Source organism: Chrysochloris asiatica, unplaced genomic scaffold, assembly GCF_000296735.1.
Source record: "Chrysochloris asiatica unplaced genomic scaffold, ChrAsi1.0 scaffold00171, whole genome shotgun sequence".
Classification (NCBI taxonomy): domain Eukaryota; kingdom Metazoa; phylum Chordata; class Mammalia; order Afrosoricida; family Chrysochloridae; genus Chrysochloris; species Chrysochloris asiatica.
Genome location: NW_006408689.1, coordinates 6,258,154 through 6,280,861, shown reverse-complemented (window position 1 = coordinate 6,280,861; position 22,708 = coordinate 6,258,154). Strand labels below are relative to the sequence as shown.

The window sequence follows — 22,708 nt, the reverse complement described above, 5'->3', positions numbered from 1 at the left end:
TATAGTTAAATTGATATCTGTATATTTCATCTGGTGAGGTCCATGTGTGTAGTCATCTTTTATGTTATATAAAAGTATTTGCAACAAAGAAGTCATTGGTCTTGCAAAATTCTAAAATGTGATCTCCATCATCATTTCTATCACCAAGGCCATATTTTCCAAATACTGTTCCTTCTTCTTTGTTTCTAACCTTTGCATTCCAATCTCCAGTTATTATCAGTACATCTTGATTGTATGTTTAATCAATTTCAGATTGAAGAAGTTGGTAAAATTCTTCAATTTCATCATCACTGGCTTTAGTGATTGGTGTGCATATTTGAATAATAGAGGTATTAACTGGTCTTCCTTGTATGAATGTTGCCTTATCACAGACAGTGTTGTACTTCAAGACAGATCTTGATATGATCTTTTTGATGATGAATGCGATGCCATTCCTCTTCAATTTGTCTTTCCCAGCATAGTAAACCATGTGATTCTCAGATTCAGAATTGTCAATGTCAGTCCATTTTAGCTCGCTAATGCTTAGGGTATCAATGTTTTTGCATTTCATTTCATTTTTGACAATTTCCAATTTTCCTAGATTTATACTTCATACATTCCATATTCCAATTGTTAATGGATATTACAGATGTTTCTCTTTATTTTGAGTTGTGTCCTATCAGCATATGAAAGTCCCCAAAGCTTTATTCCATTCATGCTATCACTGTCAACTCTATTGTAAGGAGGCCGCTTTTCCCCAGTCACATTTTGAGTGCCTTCCTACCTGAGGGATTCATCTTCCATTACTATATTTGACAGTATTTTGGTGTTCTTCATCAAGTTCCAGCATTCAATATCCTGTTTGAGTTAATATTCAGAAGTAGTCCTTCTCTCCAGCTTCCTAGTCTGTCTTCGTTTAGAAATTCATCTGAAACCTGTATACCATGGGTGACTTTTCTGGTACTTAAATTACCTTCCAGAATCACAGCTACATGCAAGTGAACAAAGTACAACAAACTGACAGATGAGTCATGAACCACCAGCATACAATAACTCAAATGCATCAGTTCTATTACCTTCCTTATTCATTGTCCAAATTTCACATGTACATAAGGCTATTGAAAATACCATGGCTTTGACTGGGCACACCTTCATCCTCAAACTGATATCTTTGCTTGTGAACACGTTATAGCAGGTATTTTTGTCGCATATTTGCCTAATGAAATGTCATTTGATTTCTGGACTGCTGTTTCCATGAGTATTGATTGTGGATCTAAACAAAATGACGTCTTTGACAACTTCAGTCTCTCTTTCTTGTTGCTGTTGATAAGTATGGTCGAGTTGGTTCTCATCCATAGTGGCCCTGTACAGGGTTTCTGAGGAGCAGCTTGTGGGCTTGAACCACCAACCTTGCATTTTAAACCTACTTTGCAGTCCAGTGCATTAACCCATAGCACCACACCAAGAGCTCTTAATTCTCTCTTAGCATGCCAAAATTAAATAATTTAAGAAAAATATCTAATAAAGGCATTATCCACAAAGTAATGGGAAGCATGTTAGGAACCCACAAAAGGATAATGCAGTGTCCTAGAGTAAATAGCAGCCAGGGTATTGCTACCACCCTTAAGCCTGAAGGGGATAGAAAATGAATGCTCATAAGAACCTCAGATGAAAAGAACTAAGTATAATAGACATGCTGGATTTTTTTTTTTTTAATCTGTGATTGGTCAAAGGATTCAGCAGGCAATGACAAGTTCATTGTGAGGGAGCCAGAAACAGAAGGGACCTCAAACTCATTCTTTGCTGATTTCCTACTACTGCTCCCCACCTGTCAAACCCAACCAGAAATCATAAACTATGGGAACCAAACCTTACAGATCAGGATAGAAAGGACAGATCAGCAGAGAAGGCAGGATATAGATCTGAATGGGGCACCTAGAAATTTTTCAGTATACATCCTATTGTGCTCCAAAAGGAAAGAAGAAAACCTGTGTGTCAATAGTTGGAAGTTGACTACTTGAAATTTCTTGTCCAAATAGGGAAAATGAGTACCTTAGCTCCTTTGTCTTTCTTCAGAATATGCTTGTCCTTTGAGATGTTAATTGTCAAGATTCTAAAATAGAGAAAAAGAAAATAATACTATTATACTAACACAAAGACCTAATTCAGTGCTTACTGTAGCTCTTTTGTGCTATGCTAAGATCCCAGGTGGAGCAAACCAGGAAGGCAGTTCAGTGTTTCATTTATATTATAGGATTGCTGTGAGGAGGATCTAAGAGAGCATTCTAATAAGGTTAGGTAACACATGCCTTGTGATCAGTAAGCTTACATGTTTTATCTCCTTTAATCTTCATAGTAATTTTATAAAGAAGTTAATATTATCCTGATACTTCACAAATGATGTAATTCAGTATCTGAGAGATGAAGTAACTTGCCCAAGGTCTTGTAACTACATCGTGGATTAAGGATTCAATTCCATTTCAGAATTTGGATTTTTGTCTCTAGGTTATAAATACAGTGACACTCTATAAATTGTAGGGTAAACTGACAACTGCTTATTTTGTGACCTTTGTTTACATGTATTTCATCACTCAGTAATTCTCTCATATAGGACGTCTCATATAGGATGTTACTTGGACAAATAAATTCTCAGAAATATTTTAACATGGGAGAAAAGTTTGAATTAAAAAAAATTATGAGACTAGTATCTAGCTTTATAAAACCCTCACATACGATTTTTAAAAACTGTATAAAAACCCTCAAAAATGATTTAAAAACAAAATTTTACTTATTGAAATTTTTCATTTCAAAAAAAATTTCCATTAGCAAAAATGATAACATTTTATTTGGCAGTTCAAAAATGTTTGCTCTATTGTATAAACTTTAAGTGAAGATTAACTAATTAACTGACAATACTACATGTTGGCTTGCAGATAGAGCAACTTATACATGGTTGGTATTAGAGTGAAGTGGTCAAGCACTTTAGAAATGAGTGTGATAGTTTCCTATAATACTAAAAATGCATATGCCACAGGACTCAGAATGTCTACTCCTACATATTTACCCAAGGGAAATAATAAAAATATGTATTCACAAAAGATTCATACATAAACATTTTACAGCAACTTATTCACACTATTCCCCAGTTGGACAAACAAATTGTGATATGTTAATATAATGGAATACTTCTCAGTAGTAAAAAGGAACAAACCCACTGATACAAGTAGTAGTTTGGGTAATGTTATGCTGAGTGAAGGATGGTAGATGCAAAGTTATCTTGTCTATTGTGATGTAGTATCAGTGGTTTTCTGGGGAAAAAGTGAAGGGGATCAGAAAAAAGGTTATAAACGTTATTAATTGTTGTTGTTGTTGTAGGTGCTATTGAGTTGGTACCAACTCATAGTGATCTTATGCACAGCAGACCAAAACACCACCCAATCCTGGGCCAACCTTACTATTGTTGCCATGCTTGAACCCACTGATGCTGCCACTTGGCCAATCCGTCTTGCTGGGGATCTTCCTCTTTTTCTCTGACCCTCCACTTTACCAAACATAATATCCTTCTCCAGTGACTGGTCCCTCCTGACAATATGTCCAAAATATGAGCAATAAAGTTTGGCCCATCCTGGCGTCCAAGGAGCACTCTGGCTGCACGTCTTCCAACACATATCTGTTGGTTCCTTTGGCAGCCCATGGAACTTGCAATATTCTCCTCCAACACCATAATTCAAATGCATCGATTCTTCTACTGTCTTCCTTATTTGCTGTCCAGCTTTCACATGTATGTGATGTTGTTGAAAATACCATGACTTGGGCCAGGCTCACCTTAGTCTTCAAGCTGACGTCTTTGCTCTTCAACACTTTAAAAAGCTCTTGTGCAGCAGATTTGCCTAATGCAATACATTATTTAATTTCTTGATTGCTGCTTCCATGAGTGTTGATAGTTGATCCAAGGAGAATGAATTGTTGTTGTTAGGTGTCATCAAATCCATAGCAACCCCATGCACAACATAAGGAAACATGACCTGGTCCTGCACTATCCTCACAATTGTTATATTCGAGCCCATTGCTGCTGCCGTCTTGTTGGGGCTCATTCTATCTTTTGCTGAACCTCTACTTTTCTGAGCATAATGCCCTTCTCCAAGGACTAGTCCCTTCAGATATGTCCTAGGTATGAGAGATAAAGTCTCATAATCTTCACTTTTAAGGACCGCTCTAGCTGTACTTCTTCCAAGACAGATTTTTGATATGTTCTTCTGACAACCCCTTGTACTTTCAGTATTCTTTTCCAACACCAGAATTCAAATGCATTGATTCTTCTATAGTCTTGCTGACTCATTGTCTTACTTCCACATGCATGTGAGGCGATTAAAAATATCATAACACCTTAATCCTCAAACTGACATTTTTGTTCTTGAACACCTAAAAGAGATTGTTTGCAGCAGATTTTCCAAATGCAACATATAATTTGGATTCTTGACAGTGAATGCTGTGCTTTTCGTCTTCAATTTGTTATTCCTGCATTGTAAACCATGTGATTGTCAGATTCAAAATGACCAATATCAATCCATTTCAGTCCACTGATTTCGAGGATGGAGTCCTGATATGGCGCTGTGGGTTAATGAGCTGAACTACAACGTCAGTTTGAACTACAAGATCTGTGGTTCAGACTCACCAGAAGCTCCTTGGACCCTAGACAGGGTCACTAGGGTTCAGAACCAACTTGATGGTTCATAACAACAATGCCTAGGATATTGATCTTACTGCATTCCATTTTTTACAACTTCCAATTTTCCTATATTCATGCTTTGTACATTTCCATGTTCTGATTATTAATGAATGTTTGCAGCTGTTGCTTCTCATTTTGAGTAATGCCACATCAGCAAATGAAGGTCCTGAAAGTTACATCATTAAGGTCAGCTATACTTTAGGGAGACAGTTCTTCTCAAGTAGTATTCTGAGTACCTTCCAACCAGAGTTGCTTATCTTCCAACACCATGTCTGACAGTGTTTCATTGCTAATCATAAAATTTTCAGTGACTAACCATTCATAACTGGTCTTCTTCTTCCTAGTCTGTCATAGTCTAGAAACTCTACTAAAACATGCCCACCACAGGCGACCCTCTTAATATTTAAAATACTGATGACATAACTTCCAGTATTATAGCAACACACAGCTACCACATTATAACAAACTGACAGATGAGTGGTGGAAAAACTTTTTAGCGTAATGGAAATGTTCTATGTCTTGACTGGAGTTATCATTACAAGAGATATGTATTTGTCACAAAGTTTAGCAAAATATACGTTAAAATGGTATTTCTAAATTACACTCAATAAAGCATTTTAAGAATAATTGATGAAAATATATTTAAGTGAAATTCTGTACTTGATTTAAAATAAAAAACATAGATTAAAGAAGATAATGTTGCTAGTTGCCTCTGAGTCAATTGAGATCAGATCACTAGACCCATCTTCTGAAGTATGTCTGAATGGGTTTGAACTGCCAATCTTTAAGCTAGTAAAGTGCTTAAACCATCTGTACCACTAACAGATGGTACAGTTATGTTTTAAATAAACTAAGTCAGATACAACCAATATTCAAATTGTTTCTTTCTTTGATAAAATTGCCATCTACAAATGTTTTCAAATCTTAGTAATCTTAAATTCCTTTCTTTTTAAAAAAAATCTAGAATGGTCAGTTGGAGTGTGTTCGCTGGATGGTGAGTGAAACAGAAGCCATTGCAGAATTGAGTTGTTCGAAGGATTTTCCAAGCCTTATTCATTATGCAGGCTGCTATGGCCAGGTATGAAGGAACTTTTAAATATCTTTCCTTTGTGTGCCATATAATCTATCTCTTATGCATTATTATTCCATATAAATCCAAACCTAAGACATCATCAAAAATGAATGTAAGAATGTAAACACAATGATATTTATTGTAGCACATTTTATTAATGAAGAAAACAGTTTAGCAATGTCAATATCCCAATATAGGATATTAGATCAATAAATGAAGTTGCATCCATATGATAACATTTTGTGGGAATATGTTCATTATTTGTTGTTATTGTTGTTAGGTGCTATCAAGTCAGTTCAGATTCATAGAAACCCTTTATAGGGTTTCTGAGGCTGTACATCTGATGGGCACCAAATTTATGCTTCGTAGTCCTTATTGTACAGAACCACCACTCTCCCCATGTTCGTTTTATCATATTAACCAAAAAAGTATGATACAAAACTACTCCTATCGTTTGGTACCAATTCTGAATTTTGGAGAGAGAATGGTAATAGAGGACAAAAGGGAAATAAGACTTAAGACAGCAAAAACTATGTAACATGTTTACCGTAATTATCACTCAGTGTAGAATTGCAGGAGATTTTCTATTTTCTATTTTTCTATATCTTACAGATTTTCTATAATAAATGCATTTTATTTTTGTAAAAAGGCAAAATGATATATTTTCTTGAACCAAAATTAAGAAGAAAATATTTAGTTGAATATTACAGGTAATCCTTGCTTGATTAATAATGATCAGGCACACTAAGTAGATGACTCTTTCTACATTGTTATTGTTGTTTGTCATCAAGTGAAGCAGGAAGAATATTTAATAATTGGTAACAGAAAAATTTAAACACAAATTTGCAAAGCTACTATTTTTTAAATAGTATGAATTACTCTATTTTCTGGCATGTAGTGTACCTACTAAGGAGCTCTGGTAGCATAGTGATTACAAGTTGGGATGCTAACCTCAAGGTCAGCAGTTCAAAACTACCAGCGTTTCCACAGGAGAAAGATAAGGTTTTCTGCTCCCGTAAAGATTATAGCCATGGAAATCCTATAGCGGGTCACTATGAGTCAGAACCAACTCCAAAGCACATAGCCAACCAATCAACAGTGTACCTACTAGCCATGGTATTCTACAACCTATAATCGTTAGCAGGCATTGCTAAAGATGACCCCCTCCCCCCTTTTTTTAATGCTTATACACTGAAACCTGTGAGAGCCAGAACTCAATAGGACTGCCTTGCTTTTCCAGGTCTTGAAAGTTTTCTGACTTTGACAGGGTACAGCTTACCATTTTTCTATCACTGTCTATTAGTGGGAAATAATTATGCTTACTGTCTCTAACAGGCTTCCACTTTACACAGGTTTTACTGGACTGGCAAAAGGGAAAATAGACTTTTCAAATGACTAACGGATTTAATCACTTTTAAAAGGAGTCCTGGTGTGGCTCTGTAGGATCAGCGCTGGCCTGCTAATCACAAGGGCAACAGTTCAAACCCACCAGTTACTCCTTGGAAATCCTATACAGCGTCACAATGAGTGAGAACTATCTTGACAGCACTTATAAAAACAACAATAGATATTCATAAAATGCAGAAAACACTGAAGTTGCCAAAGATTTCTTTTTGCTTGGATCCACAGTCAACATTCATGGAAGCAGCACAGTCAAGAACTCAAATGATGTATTGCATTAGGCAAATATGCCTCAAAAGACATCTTTAAAGTGTAAAAGATCAAATATGTCACTTTGAGGACTAAGGTGCTCTTGACCCTAGCCATGGTATTTTAAATCACCTCATATTTATGCAAAAAAGATTGAATTCATTTGAATTATGGTAATGGCAAAGACTAATGAATAAGAAGAATGAACAGATCTGTTTCAGAAGAAGTACAGCTGGATACCTCCTTGGAAGGCCCAGTCCCTGGAGAAGCATCATTTTTGGTAAAGTGGAGGATCAGTGCAAAAGAGACAGTCCTCCAATAAGATAAATTGATGCAACAACAATGGACTCAAACATAGCAATTGTGAGGATGACACGGGACTGCTCAGTGATTTGTTCTTTTGTGTGTAGAGTCACTATGAGTCTGAAGTGACTCAGTGATCCCCAATAGCAATAGTAACAGTGATTTTCCTAAAAGGAGCCCTGGTGGCATAGTAGGTTAAGATTTGGGATGCTAACCAAAAGCTCAACAGTTCAAATCTCATGCTCTGAGTGACAAAGATGAGGCTTCATGAAGATTTACTGCCTCAAAACCTAGTTTCTACTCTTTTCTACAGGGTCGCTGTGAGTCAGAATCAACATAACAATAGTGGGTTGAGTTTTGATCATCATAAATCACTTTCAATATAAAGCAGAATTTGATGTATTCTCAAATTGCCAAAATAAGTGTTTAATGTCACTGATTTCATTTACTTATATAAGCCCAACACAGAATGTCAGCTATAGATGGAAAGAGTCCCTGTCCTCTTGGTAAAGCACACAAAGAAAAGGAGAGAAGACCGCATTACTGTTCTGAGACTCTAAGTAAATAATTGGGCTTTCTAAATTCTTCATCTTAGAAGACGTTGCTTACATATGCCAGTTTCTTTATTCACCTCTCACAGCAGGTTTCTCATAATCTTAAAGCTATTGGGACAAAACGAAAGAAAATGTCCTTTCTGGAACTGGTTGGGTGATCATGTGGCTTGCTTGACTGGACAAGAGGAAAACATGGAAATTAGTGACCTATTTGAAGACCTGTGTCATACTAGTATAAATCTTCAGGTTGTTATTTCAAGCTGATAAACATTGTTAATGACCTAAAGTACAGTTTTCAGCAAAGCAGTCAAGAAGCAGAAAGCATTCCTACCCAAGAGGAAAATGCAGAAGCCCATTAGAACTACAAATTCTGTCCAGCCATCCAACATCTACTACAGCCACTTATGTGACAGATAACCTGTGGAGATGCTGAACTTGGAACCATTACAAGGCTAATATTTTCACAAGAAGGACTGTTATTGAACAGTTTTCTAATGGATTCAGCACATGCAAGTTTGTTTTTCCATCAAGCAGGCACTTCAGTGTGTTCTGGTTTTGTTGCTTCAGTAAATATCTCTGTATAGCATAGTGCAGGGGGAAAAATTCTTCTCTGTTTAGTTTAGTTGCCCTCTGGCCTTTATATAGATTCTAAAAGAGTAGACTGAATTTGACTCCCAATTTGTGTCTTTTTTTTCTCCTTATAAAAATTACCTTTAAATACTCTAGTAACACAGGGTTGCCGACAGTTTTTAGTGGCCTCCTGGAGTGATAGATCTTTGGGTGATAGAAATTGATTTTCTTCTTCTTGACACATGAAGTCTCAGAGGGTGCAATTATTTCATCGCCTGATTGTACCTAGCAGAACTAGCCACAGGGAGCGTGAAGGTGAAAGCTTCGGGGACGCTCTGGAAACAAGCAGTGGGGGTCTTCCAATAGATAAGCTTGCTTTACTATCCCTTGAGAAAGATGTTACTGACAAGATGATTGAAGTAAATCGTATCTATTCAAAGCTACCACCTACGTGGCGAACTCTTTTCTTCACAACATAAGGATTCAGGTTATGTAGTGGCCTCCCGCCTTTTTCTGCGTGGGGAACCTCGGCCCATTTTGCATTGGTCATTGATTGGGTGGACTCTGTGCTGCTTTCCAACATTGAACTTATGATTACTTATTTTATTTCTGAGTCATTCATGGTGACTTTTGTTCAGGAGAGTCTTCTATAAAAACAAGTTATATCACAGTATCGAGCACTAATCAAGAGTATCTTTGTCTACACTCTGTTAGGTCTCATTTTAAATGTTTGCCTTGATACAGATGCAGATTTAAGAAAAGAAAAGACTCAGCAATTCCTAGCAATGATCATGAGCCGTGGTAGACATGCTGGTGAGAGGGATGCTTCCACAGACTGAGTGTTAATGTTGTTTTTCCACAGTTTACTTTAAAAAGGCAAAATATTTCCTTGACTTTATTGTCTCACTGTCATGGGGCAGAAATAAGTAAACAATGCTGAAAGTGCTGCGACTGCAGATGAAAGCAGAACAGAAAGATCTTTGATTAACATGATCATCTTCTACTCTCCTAGGACTGTTATTTGAAAAAGCATAATCGACACAGAGTTCAACAAACCCACAGGCTGATGGGCAATTCCTATCCCTGAGATGCAAAGGGAGCATCCTTTAAGGAGTTAGGTGGGAAATGGGCAGTTATGGGTATTTATACTTAGGAGCAAGGAAACAGAGTCATGAAGAATATTGGCTCCAGAGTCAAGCTGTTTGGGTTTAAATCCTAACCCTGTGCAGACTGGATATGTTTGTACTTTTTTTAAAAAGTAAAGGTCTCCCTGGGTCTCATGTGGAAAATGGGTATAATTGAACCTCCATCATAGGGTTGTCCTAAGAACTAAAAGAGAAAAGCCACATCGAACACAGTTCATTACCCAGCATATAGTAAGTATTAGACTTACGTTAGGGTATTGGTGGTTCTGTAGAGGAAGCACTGGACCACAAGGTCAGTTTGAACTACAAGATCGGAAGTTCAAACTTACCAGCTACTCCTTGGAAACCCTATACAGGGTTGCTGTGAGTCGGAACCAACTCAACAGCACACAACAACAACAACAGACATATGCTAACAAGTCCTGACATTGTATGATAGCATTGGACTGCTAGCCCCAAGGTTAGCTGTTCAAACCCACTAGCCACTTCTCTGAAGTCCTATTCAGGGTCATTACGAATCTGAGTAACAAGCATATATGTTGGACACCCTTTGTGGTGCAAATGATTACTCTCTTCTCTGCTAACCGAAAGGTTAGAAGTTTGAGTCCATTTAAGATACCTCAGAATAAAGGTCTGAAGATCTACTTCCAAAAAATCAACCTACAGAGCACAGTTCTACTCTGGCAGACATGGGGTCACCATGATTAGAAATCAACTTGATTGCAACTGGTTTATACAAATGTTGGCTGCTAGGATGATTGTTTATATTGTTATCAATACTTACTTTATATATTTGGATGTAAGCAGAAGTATAAAAGAAAACTTACAAAATAATTGGTTAACCCTTACTCTGCTGAATAGATTTTTAGATGTACTTTTCCCACCCCACCCCCCATTTTACCATCTCTGAGTTCTACATTTTGAAATTACTGTCAACTTCTTTTTTTTTTTTTTTCAAAAACTAAAATGAATCCAATAATTGATGGCATATTAGTTTTGATCAACTATTACTGCAGACAGAGCTAACTTAATCAAGATGCCAGCAATATACATGTGGCATGCTTTTCAATTACATTTTTTATTAGACTTTGTCCAGCAAGTCTCATAAAATCTATATATTAATTGCTTTTTAAACAACTTGTGTGTCTCTAGGAATATCCAACATATATCAAAACAGGTTGCTAAAATGACAGAAAATCCCCACAAGAGAAAACTAGTATATGAAGTGAACTGTAAATTGGAGGATTCTGTGCAGCAGAAATAACAAAGAAAACCCATGTTGCTGTATTAGATGTTCTCTGAAAGCAATACTTAACGGGAAATGAAGATCTGAAGTTACCTTCTTTAACACTTCTCAGTACACATACACACAAATTCATAGAGTTAAGAGGGGAAGCAGACACCATTGCATATGTAACACACCATTGCGTTAATAAAGGAGCTCTGGCAGCATAGTGGTTACGAGTTGGGCTGCTAAGCTCACAGTCAGCAGTTCAAAACTACCAGCCATTCTGGGGGAGAAAGATGAGGCTTTCTACTCCCACAAAGATTTACAGCCTCAAAAACCCTGCTCAGGGTCACTATGAATCAGAATCGACTCCACGGCACACTAAGACCACCACCATCATCACATTAAGGGCTTTTCAGTTGGAGAAAATGGTTATATTTGTCCTGTCCTCCTTTTGAGGTATTTGTTAAATAAGTCATTATTTAAATTGCAAAATGTTGCTCTCTGCTGATATTTTCTCCAGAATCAGAGAAGAAAGCAAAATATTTCTGATAGTGGACACTGAATATGTTCTTAGAAAACTTGAGATTCTAGTCATTTCTACATCCATCTCACAAGTCCTAAATGTTGGTTATTAGAAAGCCAAGTGTACAGTATTCTCTGCACAATAATTTAGGGGACATTACTATTCCTATGTTAACTCAATGTATATTAGATTAGGGAAGCTCTTTCTTTGAAAGGAAAAGTTATTCATGCCATTAGGAATATAAGAGAAGAAGGCAGGTTATTGTAACAATATGACCTGAAACTGACTTGGAGAGTCATCAGGAGCCAAGACAACTTTTGCCTTATGCACACTCATGGTGTCGTGTTCTCTCAGATTATCAAACTCCTGCAAAATGCAGAAACCTAGATTCTCCTCCAGATTTCTATAAGGGAACAAAATGTTTGCTTTTACAAAATGTGTTGTTATTTCTGTTTAGTGCCTTCACGTTGATACTAATTCATAGTGAACCCCTTATAGGGTTTCTGAGGAGCAGCTGGTAAGTTTGAACCACTGATCTTGTCATTGAAACCGACCTTACTCTTCCGTGCTTATCCTACACCACCACACCAGGACTCCATTTTCTACAACACAAATCTTAAAAATCAAAACATTATGAATTTTAATGAAGGGTATTTTCTGTGCATGTAGAATAAGCAGTTCCACTATAATACCTAATTAGATCTGGAAAAAAAGGAGGCATATATAAAACATTTCTAAATATCTGTTAAACTCCTCTGAGTTTTATTTGCTAAAGAAAGAAATCACCCTGTCCTCAATTTTCTGATTTGTTAAAATAAGGATCATGCCCTAACATCTCTCACACTTTGCAGTCTTTAGATTACATGACTTAAACGATTGTGGGACAAACAAAGTCACCACAAGTATGAGAATGACCCAGTAAAGAGAGTATATTCTATGTATAGTTCAGCCATCCTTCTCATTGGTTGAAGCATAGCAACCTGCTCTCTTGAAGTCTGAATGTCACAGCTATTGACTTTAACTTCAGATGATTTTGTCTTCTCTCTCTCTTTTTAAGTTTTTAAGTTTTTATTGTGAATTATGTGATAATTTACATGGGAGAACATTAGCTTTACATTCATCCTATCTTATTTTGTTTCACTGCAATGATTACAATTCCCTGCATGCATCATCAAACAGCCAAAGGGTATACCCCGCAAGCCTGACTCCTTGACATTAACACAGAGACCTTCTCCCTCCCAGAATCCGGAGTCCCCAGCCTCTTCATCCATCCACGTCGTCGTCTCTGCCTCCATCTCTGGCATCGCTGCTTCTCTGGACAGGGTCCCGCAATCTGCTCTTCTCCCTTGATGGCCCCAGGGTCCTCTGCTCCTGGACTGCAAAGTCAGTCACTCCCCCCTCCTCTTGTTACAAAACACCTACCTTTATATTTGTAACACTCACGATCAGTCCTGGTAGCGATTATTCACTGAATAATTGCTTGAACCACAAGAGTCTTATCCTCATCACCTTTCACCAGCCCTGTCCAAACAGGTTGGAAACTACTCAGTGAAGATTCTACCTTCCCCCATACCCTCTTGAAAGCTTGTAAGCCAGTCACTTTGTGCCTTTGTAGACACACACACACACACACACACACACACACACACCGCATTTTGGGTAGCCAATGTCTAACTTGCCCACTGAGGAGTTGGGAATAATCCTTGCTCTAAATATTTGTTCCCTCTTTTGAGCTACTACATCCACAAGCATAGGTGAAGTTCATCAGATTGTTGCAGATTACTCTTTTTCCTCTTATTTCTTCCTCTAGTCGAGTTCTGGTCATCCAGCCATTGAAGCCAGGTCAGATGGGTACTCTCTACAAGTATGGGTGTTCTTGTGCATCTCCCCTCAGTTCATGTCAACTGGACTCTTCACTCTATGCTCTAGTCCTCCGTGGTCATGTCCCTGTCCCTGGGCCTAGGAGTCCCCAGGTCTCGCCATACTGCTCACCAACCATGTCTCGACCCAGGTTGACAAGAGTCTGTTGAATGTGGTCGGACTTAGTTCACAGTTTCACTGCTGTTTTTCCCCCACTTCCCCTTATCGGTGACCAATGTGTTCAGCAGCAAGACCATATGCCTGCTAGTGTATTCCCCTTGAGTCTCAGTCTTGGAAGGGGGTTTGCCCTGAGGGATCCTGACCACTTGCCTTGATGGCTTCCCAGTGAATAACTTGCTTGTTCTTGTAGTAGTCAATCACACTGCCGTTATCATTCTTCATTTTTCCTGCTTCGAGAAGTATCTTCTGTTCTTCTAGCCATTCCAGGCTGGTCTGCTTGTCCTTTCAGTGAAAATTTCCCACCATAAAAGGTTCAGGATGAGGATCAGGATTCCACCTATAGTCTTATGCAATGCAAAGGCTCCACAGGAAGCCTCCTTCACTGGGCAAGTTCTAGCCCATTTTAGGTATTCCAATGAAGGATTTTGTCCTTTCTCTTGATATAATTTCACTCATTCAATCTTTTAAGGTATTAACATCAAAGGTATAAGCATCTGTATCCAAATAAAAGTCATCCAATTTTGTGACCACCCCCTATTTAATTAGGAGAAAATGGTTCTACCTCATGCATGTGTGATGAACATCACTCACTCTGATCCATATATCATCTCCAGCTTTCTCCAGATTTGCTTCTGAAGAAATGGGTTAAGCATATCAGCATATCCCTAGTCCTAATTGTGACTCCCATCCCTGGCCTCCATGTTTTCTTGTTCCTCATTTTCTAGGGACCCTTGAGGCTGTCATTGTCTCTGTGGTCTGTCTGCTTGTACCGCTAACCCCTACCCTGGAATCCCTGGGTGAGTTCTTGGTAGGTTATAGATATTGGTTACATTTTTCTCTGCTTGATCTTTGGGGGTTTTACTTCTGCTTGTTCATTTGGAAAAAGTGTGATGCAAATGTTCAGTCTGTCCCTGATGTCTTAAGAGACCTTCATAAACAGTGCCCTGTTCCCCAGCTTACGGGGGAAACATTAAAGGAGTTGCCTGTTTTTATCCAACATTCCTTTAGCAAATTAGTTGGCATGTTCAGAAGGTGAAGGCAAATTTAATCCAGAAAAGTATAAAAGTTCATGACCAGTCCAAGCAAATAACTGGGGTGAGTGGGAGTGGGAGATCTTTTAAAAGGGTACGAAGAGGTTCAAGGCTATTTCAAACACATGATTATCATTTTAAATGTCACATTCCACCCACTAAATTTCATGCTGTTGTTTTTACCACTCTCATATTTTTTGAACATTATATTTAATTCTTCTATTTTAAAACAGTGAAACCCCATCCCCCTGCTTCTCCCAAAGCCAAGCACAACATGAAAATACCACAAAAGACTCAGTGGGCAAAATGCAAACAGATTATGACAAAACATGCTGACTGCTCTATGTCTTTGTTTTTGAAAGGTTTGTGTTCAAAGTTTTGGTTTCCCTTACTTTGACATGTAAGGAGAGACAATTTTACCTTTAAATCATCACCATTTGGTTGTAGAATTCAAGAGTATCCTAGTTGTGTATCAGTGAGGTTGCACTTGGCAGTTTAATGTGCTGCTCTTTTCATAAACCTCTTGACTGAAGCAGGTATGGGATTAAGGAGGCATGGTTGAAGGATTATACATTTAAAAGTAGAGCCTTCATAGTCCAAGGTTTTATTATATTCTTGAAAACTGAAGCCAGTATAGCACAGTAGCAAAAACATTGCCTTGCAATGTTTTTCTAAGCTCTCGATTCTAGTTCCAACTTTGGATATCTCAAGCTGTGTGATTTTGAGGTGTGATACTCAGGCTTTCTATGAATCAAGTCTCTTCTATAAAATAAATGGGTTAAAACAAGAACATTTTCAAGGTAACTTCCTACCCTTAAGATTCTATGTACAGTTCTCTCTCATTCATTTCAGTCAGATTCATTAATTTTTAGTTTAAACTAAATATAAATTTTCTCTTTCTAATGTAAACTGGAGGAGCTCTGGTAGCGTAGTGGTTACGAATCGGGCTGCAAACCACAAGGTCAGCAGTTCGAAACTACTAGCTGTTCCACGGGAGAAAGATGAGGCTTTCTGCTCCCGTAAAGATTTACAGCCTCGGAAACCCTGTACAGGGTCGCTATGGGTCGGAACCGACTCAACGGCACTTAACAACAACAACAATGTAAACTGGAGCTCTGGTAGCCTAGTGGTTACGAATCGGGCTGCAAACCACAAGGTCAGCAGTTCGAAACTACTAGCTGTTCCACGGGGGAAAGATGAGGCTTTCTGCTCCCGTAAAGGTTTACAGCCTCGGAAACCCTGTACAGAGTTGCTATGAGTTGGAACCGACTCCAGGGCACTCAACAACAACAACAACAATGTAAACTGGAAGGAGTTCTGGTGGAGCAGTGGTAAAACAATGGATTGGGTTGCTAAGTGAAAGGTCAGAGGTTCAAACAAACAAGTCACTCCATGGGAAACATATAAGGCTACATGTGTAAAGATTTATAATCTCAAAAACCCTGTATACAGTAGCTATGGCATGAGTTTGGTTTGGTTTATTTGTTGGGTTTTATCTAAGCTTCAAAAGATGTTTTGGTTTTCTCTCTCTTTATATTTGACGTCTCTGTGTGATATTCCACTAATTCCAGCAGTCTTTGTGTTTATAGGAAAAGATTCTTCTGTGGCTTCTTCAGTTTATGCAAGAACAGGGCATCTCTTTGGATGAAGTGGACCAGGATGGCAACAGCGCTGTTCACATAGCCTCACAGCATGGCTACCTTGGGTGCATACAGGTACATAAGAACAAGCTGCTTTGTACAGTGAAATGAATGTATCAATTTTTTAAAAAATGAAATTTTGTATGATGGAATAATGTATGAATCAAATCAACAGTTTATAACATAGTTGATAATACAGAATTATATTGCTATATCACCCACTCCTCACTTATCTATACAATTAAGTTCCAAAGACGAGTTTGTTATGTAAAATTGGCATTATAAGATCCTCAAAATTGTACCATTGTGCTCTGTCGTCTAAGGTCCTGCCATCAGGGCTGGTGCTCAAGTAAGCCTGGGGCCCAGTAACTGGACTAGAGGCAAAATTGGTGGTTTTGGGACTCAAGCAACTGAAAAGTCAAAATGGAAGTTGCTACCTATGACTATGCGCCCCACAGTGGCTCCTCTGTAGCCCCAACTAGCTGCTGCCACTCCCAAGGCTTGGAATGATCTCACAGAAATGAGTGACATGCTGCTGGTCTTGGAGAGCTTGAAATCTGAGGCTGAAATCCTGGAGACTAACAGCTATTCAGAAAAGGAATTCAGCAGGCCAGCCCACAGACAACTCGAATTACCTACTGTAGAACTTGGTCCATCCAGGGTGCTTGAATAGAGTAGTAGAGCAACAACAGCAACCTCTCCTCCCACTCCTCCTCTTCCTCCTGGGCCCCTGAAGCCACTTACAGGCCCTTCTTAGAAGGGCTCCCTCAGAATCCACCTCAGTCACCTCTTTCTCACAAACAACTGTAAGAGTGGCCCCACTGGTGGGATGACTCAGCAAGAGACTGTAGAGCTGACTGTGAGGCTGACAGGCATGGGTGACTTTGTAGGCCTGGAGCTGCACCCTGGGAGGAAACTCAGGTTCTTGGATAAAATTGGTTGTTACGTGCCATCAAGATGGTTCCAATGCACAGCGACCCTGTATAGAGATTCTAAGGAGTGACTATTGAGCTTGAACCACCGACCTTGTGGTTCATACCGATTTTGCAGTCCAGTGCATTAGCCCACAGAGACACATAACAACACAGTCTATAAATGATGAGTAGCTAGAGTTGTATTTTCTTTTTTTTTTCCAGAAATCCACACAAATAAACTTCCTTGAAAGTTTCTTTTTGTGTATCCTAGGGTGCTGAATGAAACTTTTCCTGCTCTCTTAGCATTACACTAAAGTCCCTATGTTCAGGACAGTAGGCACTAAGTACCTCCCTCCCCCACCCTCCATACACACACACAAACATGCTCAAGAAAGCAAACAACCTGCTACCAGGCTGACATGGCTCTCTGTCAAATGGCAGAACCATTTTTGCCATCAACACTGTACCTTCCCTCCCCAGGTAGATGAAGAATAGGACTAACTTTTCAGGAATGGATTAGAAGAATTTGTTGGAATTGGGGGTATAGGCTAAAGGAAAACTGGAAGGATTTCCCTCCTTTCTGTGCAATAGAAATGAGCTTCTAGAAATGCCTGCCAAAAGGCCCAGAAGTAGGTACAGGAGGCCTTGGATATTGATACCCTCAGCCTGTGGCAGGAACTTGATTGACTACCCACTCTATGAGTCCAACAAGACTTGCAACTGTTTTCATTTTCTTTGTGTACAATGATGTAAAATGGTTGAGAGCAGAGCTGCTGGAGAGGGGAGAAGGGGTTTTCCTTGCTCCAGGCTACTTGAAGGTGTACTTGAAGATGGATGCTTAGGGAGTATGGGGATGCTGAAGGAGAAAACATCTCATCCCTCAACTGAATGAAGAACTACACAATGCTCTGAGTCAAATTTGGATGGCCTACTGAATAGAGCATGATGGAATAGCCCATCATGGGTCCATACAAGTTTGGGGCATGTGTGAGTGAATGTAAAGCCTGGGTAGGCTTTTTCTCCTGAAAGATTCTGAAGACCCTCAGTGACAAAGCAGAGAGTATAACTAAACTGAAGGAGACTGAAGAACACATAGAAGAGGAGAGAAAGTGTGAGGAGAGAAAAACAAAGTTTAGATTTGGCCTAGATTTTTAATTATGAAGAATTGTAGTTATCGTAATGAAACCATTCCTACCATTGGAAATGACCAAAACTTTGGTTATTTCCTAGGCTGTGGGAAAGAGAGATTGACAGTCTGTGACTGAAGGCCATGATTAGAGAAAATTCTGTTAGCTCACCAAGATCATACTGCTCAAAATGTGACATTTAAATACTGACCTCGATAAAAACAACAACTTTTTGCCTTCTGTATATGTTGTTTTCTTTATTACAGGCTCACATAATATGCTCATTACTCCACAGGTGTTTATTGAGGTCCTACTGTGTGCAACATAGACTGTATCTGAAACAGAAAAGTGGGCAGTGAGAACCCGTTGCTCTGGAAGATAGGGAGGACACCAGAATTAGCACAAGTCATGGGAAAAACTATAAATGTAAAAGGCAAGCGATTAATCAAAGCAAAAAACAGAAGTAACAGCGTAAAGCTCTCTAGTGTATTCATTCATGTGAAACAGCTCTGTGGAAAATGAAGTTGATAGAAACATTCCAAGTATCTGAAAGCTTTCCCATTGTTGTTGGAAAGGTATCTCTCTCTAATCTGAGGCACCAAGTTTCAATGTGACTGATAAGAAATTGGAGAGTATAGAAAAGAGAGATTTTTTAAGTATTTCCAGGATCTGCAGAAAGATTAAAGGACTAGCATTATTTTTTTGTGATGGAAAGATAATTGAATAAAAACCGAAAAGTACATTTTTTTCATTTAAAAAACACTAATATTTAGTAGTCTTAAAATGAACCTTTTATCAGATATCATATGACTGAAAGCCAAAGAAAACCAGTTGCCATTACTTAATTCTGTTTGTGATTTTAGTTATTTTTCTTTTTATTATATGAAATACTAATCACCTCTGAAGAGAGGTGGTCTGTCCTCTCACAACCTTCATCACGCCACTTAACACCAATGATATTTTTGGCACTAGATGCTATACAGTAGATGTGGAAACTTGGGTAATCTTGGAAGAGGGTGTATCCACAGGGTGTGAGATTTTTTAAAAAGATAAAAAGAGACTGAGAAAAGCAAGTGAATAAGGGGGTGGGGACCTTATGTGGGTGAAGAGTGACTGAGTAAGGAAAACATTGGAAAGAAAAATGCAGAGGTCAGAGACAAGGGGGTGTAATAACAGTATGTATTTATTTTGAGTCTCTTTGAGAGCTTAATGCCGACATGCTCTCTGTAGCACCCCTGTGAGGTAGGTGGCAATGGCTTTATGGTAAATTGACCTTTTCTTGGTGAGTGATCATAAACCAAAAAGGAAATGGAGCTCCTAATGGCCTCTGAGTCAAAGTAGCTTAGGGAAAAAAGGATTGCCTATTATTACTAAAATAGGTTCAGAGGGCTATAGTCTCATCAGCATATTGTCACTGAATATCTCAGATTGTGATAGTTAATGAATATTACAATATTTGTTGTGAAATCTAATAGTATCAAAGTATAAATATAAAACAATTTAGTTATTTTTGTTGTTGTTATTGATTTTAACCATGCTCCATATAATTACCACCACTCATCTGTCAATTTACCATGCTGGGCTGTGAAGATAGATTGTTTGTTGCTGTGATTATGGAAGCTTTGCCACTCGTGTTTTAAATACCAGCAAGGTCACCAATGGTAGACAGGTTTCACCTGAGTTTCCAGATTAAGACAGATTAGGAAGAAGGAGAGAAAACCTTATGAACAGCAGTAGAACACTGTCAGCACCAGAATTTTGAATATTGAAACGTGATCAAGAGTGCCAGAATATTGTCACATATAGAGCCGGAAGATGAGTCCCTCAAATTGGAAGAGTTGCTTCCTCAAAGTAGAGTTGACATGAATGGAGTATTGCCTTTGAGACCATCATTTGCTGATAGGACACAACTCAAAATGAGGAGAAACAGCTCTAAACATCCATTAATAATCAGAACATGGAATGTATGAAGTATGAATCTAGGAAAATTGGAAGTTGTCAAAAATGAAATGGAATGCATAAACATTGATATCCTAGATATTAGTGAGTTGAAATGGACTGGTATTGACCATTTGAATCTGAAGATCACATGATTTACTATGCCAGGAATGACAAACTGAACATCATCAAAAAGAACATCTGAATATCTGTCTTGAAGTACAACCCTGTCTCTGATAGGATAGTATCTATAAGACACAAGGAAGACCAGTTAATACCATTATTATTCAAATTTATGCACCAATCACTAAAGCCTGTGATGATGAAATTGAAGAATTTTACCAGCTTCTTCAGTCTGAAATTGATCAAACATGCAATCAAAAGGTATTGATAATTACTGGCAATTGGAATGCAAAGTTGGAAACCAAGAGAAAGAATCAGTACTTGAAAGATACGGCCTTGATGATAGAAACAATGCTGGAGATTACTTAATGGAATTTTGCAAGTCCAATGACTTCTTCATTGCAAATACGTTTTTTAAACAACATAAAAGATGACATTCACAGAAATCAAATTTACTACTTTTGTGGAAAGCTCCATATCATCAGCCAAAACAAGGACGGGGCAGACTATGGACCAGACCATCAATTGTGCATATGTGATTTCAGACTGAAGCTGAAGAAATGTAAAACAAGGAGACTATTATAGAAGAATATTAAAAGTACCATGGACTACTAAAATAGCAAACAAATCTGTGTTGGAAGAAGTAGAGAATGTTCCTTACAAGCCAAGATGGCCAGACTTCATCTCTCATAGTTCAGACTTATTATCAGGAGGGACCAGGCCCTCAAGAAGGACATCATGCTTGGTAAAGTTGAGAGTCTGTGAAAAAGAGGAAAACCCCTAACAAGATGGATTGGCAAAGTGGCAGCAGCAATGGGCTAAATGTAGCAAAGATTGTGAGGTTGGTGTTTCATTCTGTTGTAAATACCAACCCAACGGCACCTAACAACAACCATCTAACCTCTCCTCAATTAATGATGGCCAGATTCCCTAATGCTCGCTCTACTTAATTTTGGCTACTAAAATTTACTTCAGACCAGTTTAAAATCTCAGTCTCGTTTTGATTCAAAGCCTTCCCTCTCCATCCCAGATTAGATTTAGGATTTAAGGGCCTGGAAAGTGAGGCATGAACAGCTGTTGACACTTCACTTTAGCCTTGTCCCTTATCTCTTCTGAACTCCTATATTGGGGACAAAAAGGAAGTATGCAGGGGAAAAGTCAAATGTCTCTGCTTCACTGGGAAAGGTCATGGCAATCTCCTTTGTCACTGCTTCCTTGGCTCACTGTGGCTTGCCACCAGTACCCTCTGTGGTAGGCCTTCAGGTGCCAGAGTGGAGTCTTCAGAAGGCGCAGTGGAGCTTCCCCATTGTTACCCTGCATTGGTGATCTGGCTCCAGTTTTACCTCTTCCCCTCCACCTGGATGTGCCTCACTGCCTCTTGCTAGAAAGGCCCACTTCATTTCTAGTGTGGGTAATGACAAGAGAATTCATATCAAGCTGCATTCTACAAAATCCATGGTTGCTATGGCCCATGGTAGGAGTGTGAGCAGCTTCATAGACTCTCCACAATCTACCTTGTCACTTCTCTCTAGTGCTTTTTACTCCCAGACAGGCAAATTCAACAACAGACCAGTTACCCAAGCAAGTTGTTGTTATTGTTAAGTGCCATTGAGTTGGTTTCAACTCATAGCAACTCAGCACAGGGTTTCTGAGGAGCAGCTGGTGGTTGCTAACCTTGCAGTTCACAGTCCAGTGCTGATCCTACAGCACCACACCAGGAGTCCCAAGCAAGTAGGAATGGGTAAAGAAAATGCCAGTCTCCCCTTCTTACAGGCATCCCTAGACTTCATGAGTAATATTCTGGGATCCCATCCATGGAAGGGGACAAAGTGTCTCACCACAAACACTGCACACTTCATAAAGGGCAAGGTCTCTTTGGCTTAGCTACTACTACCAATCCCTTCCCCATTCTCTCCTTCCATTTGCTGGGGGTAGGTGTTGGTAATAGTAGCTACATCTTTGTACTACATGATTCTGATACACCTTTGGCAGTTCTAAAGGGAAGTGTCTGGCAATACCAACTACTAAAAGTTCATCACAGGCTCTCTTTTGTAATGATGGTACATTTTCTCCTACTGCTGTGGACTTTAATGGGTTTAGGGATGACAGAATTCCCATTCATCACAATGGTTAAATATA

General features: G+C 38.8%; 1 protein-coding gene across 3 annotated transcripts in view; it reads left to right on the top strand.

The window, feature by feature from the left end:
- SNCAIP (synuclein, alpha interacting protein) overlaps positions 1-22,708 on the top strand; it is a 120,587-nt gene that overhangs the window by 68,074 nt on the left and 29,805 nt on the right. For all 3 annotated transcript variants that reach the window (XM_006871635.1, XM_006871637.1, XM_006871636.1), the window contains 2 exons: positions 5,673-5,786; positions 16,417-16,542. In XM_006871635.1, coding sequence (XP_006871697.1) covers positions 5,673-5,786; positions 16,417-16,542 — 240 coding nt within the window. The remainder of the gene's footprint in view (positions 1-5,672; positions 5,787-16,416; positions 16,543-22,708) is intronic.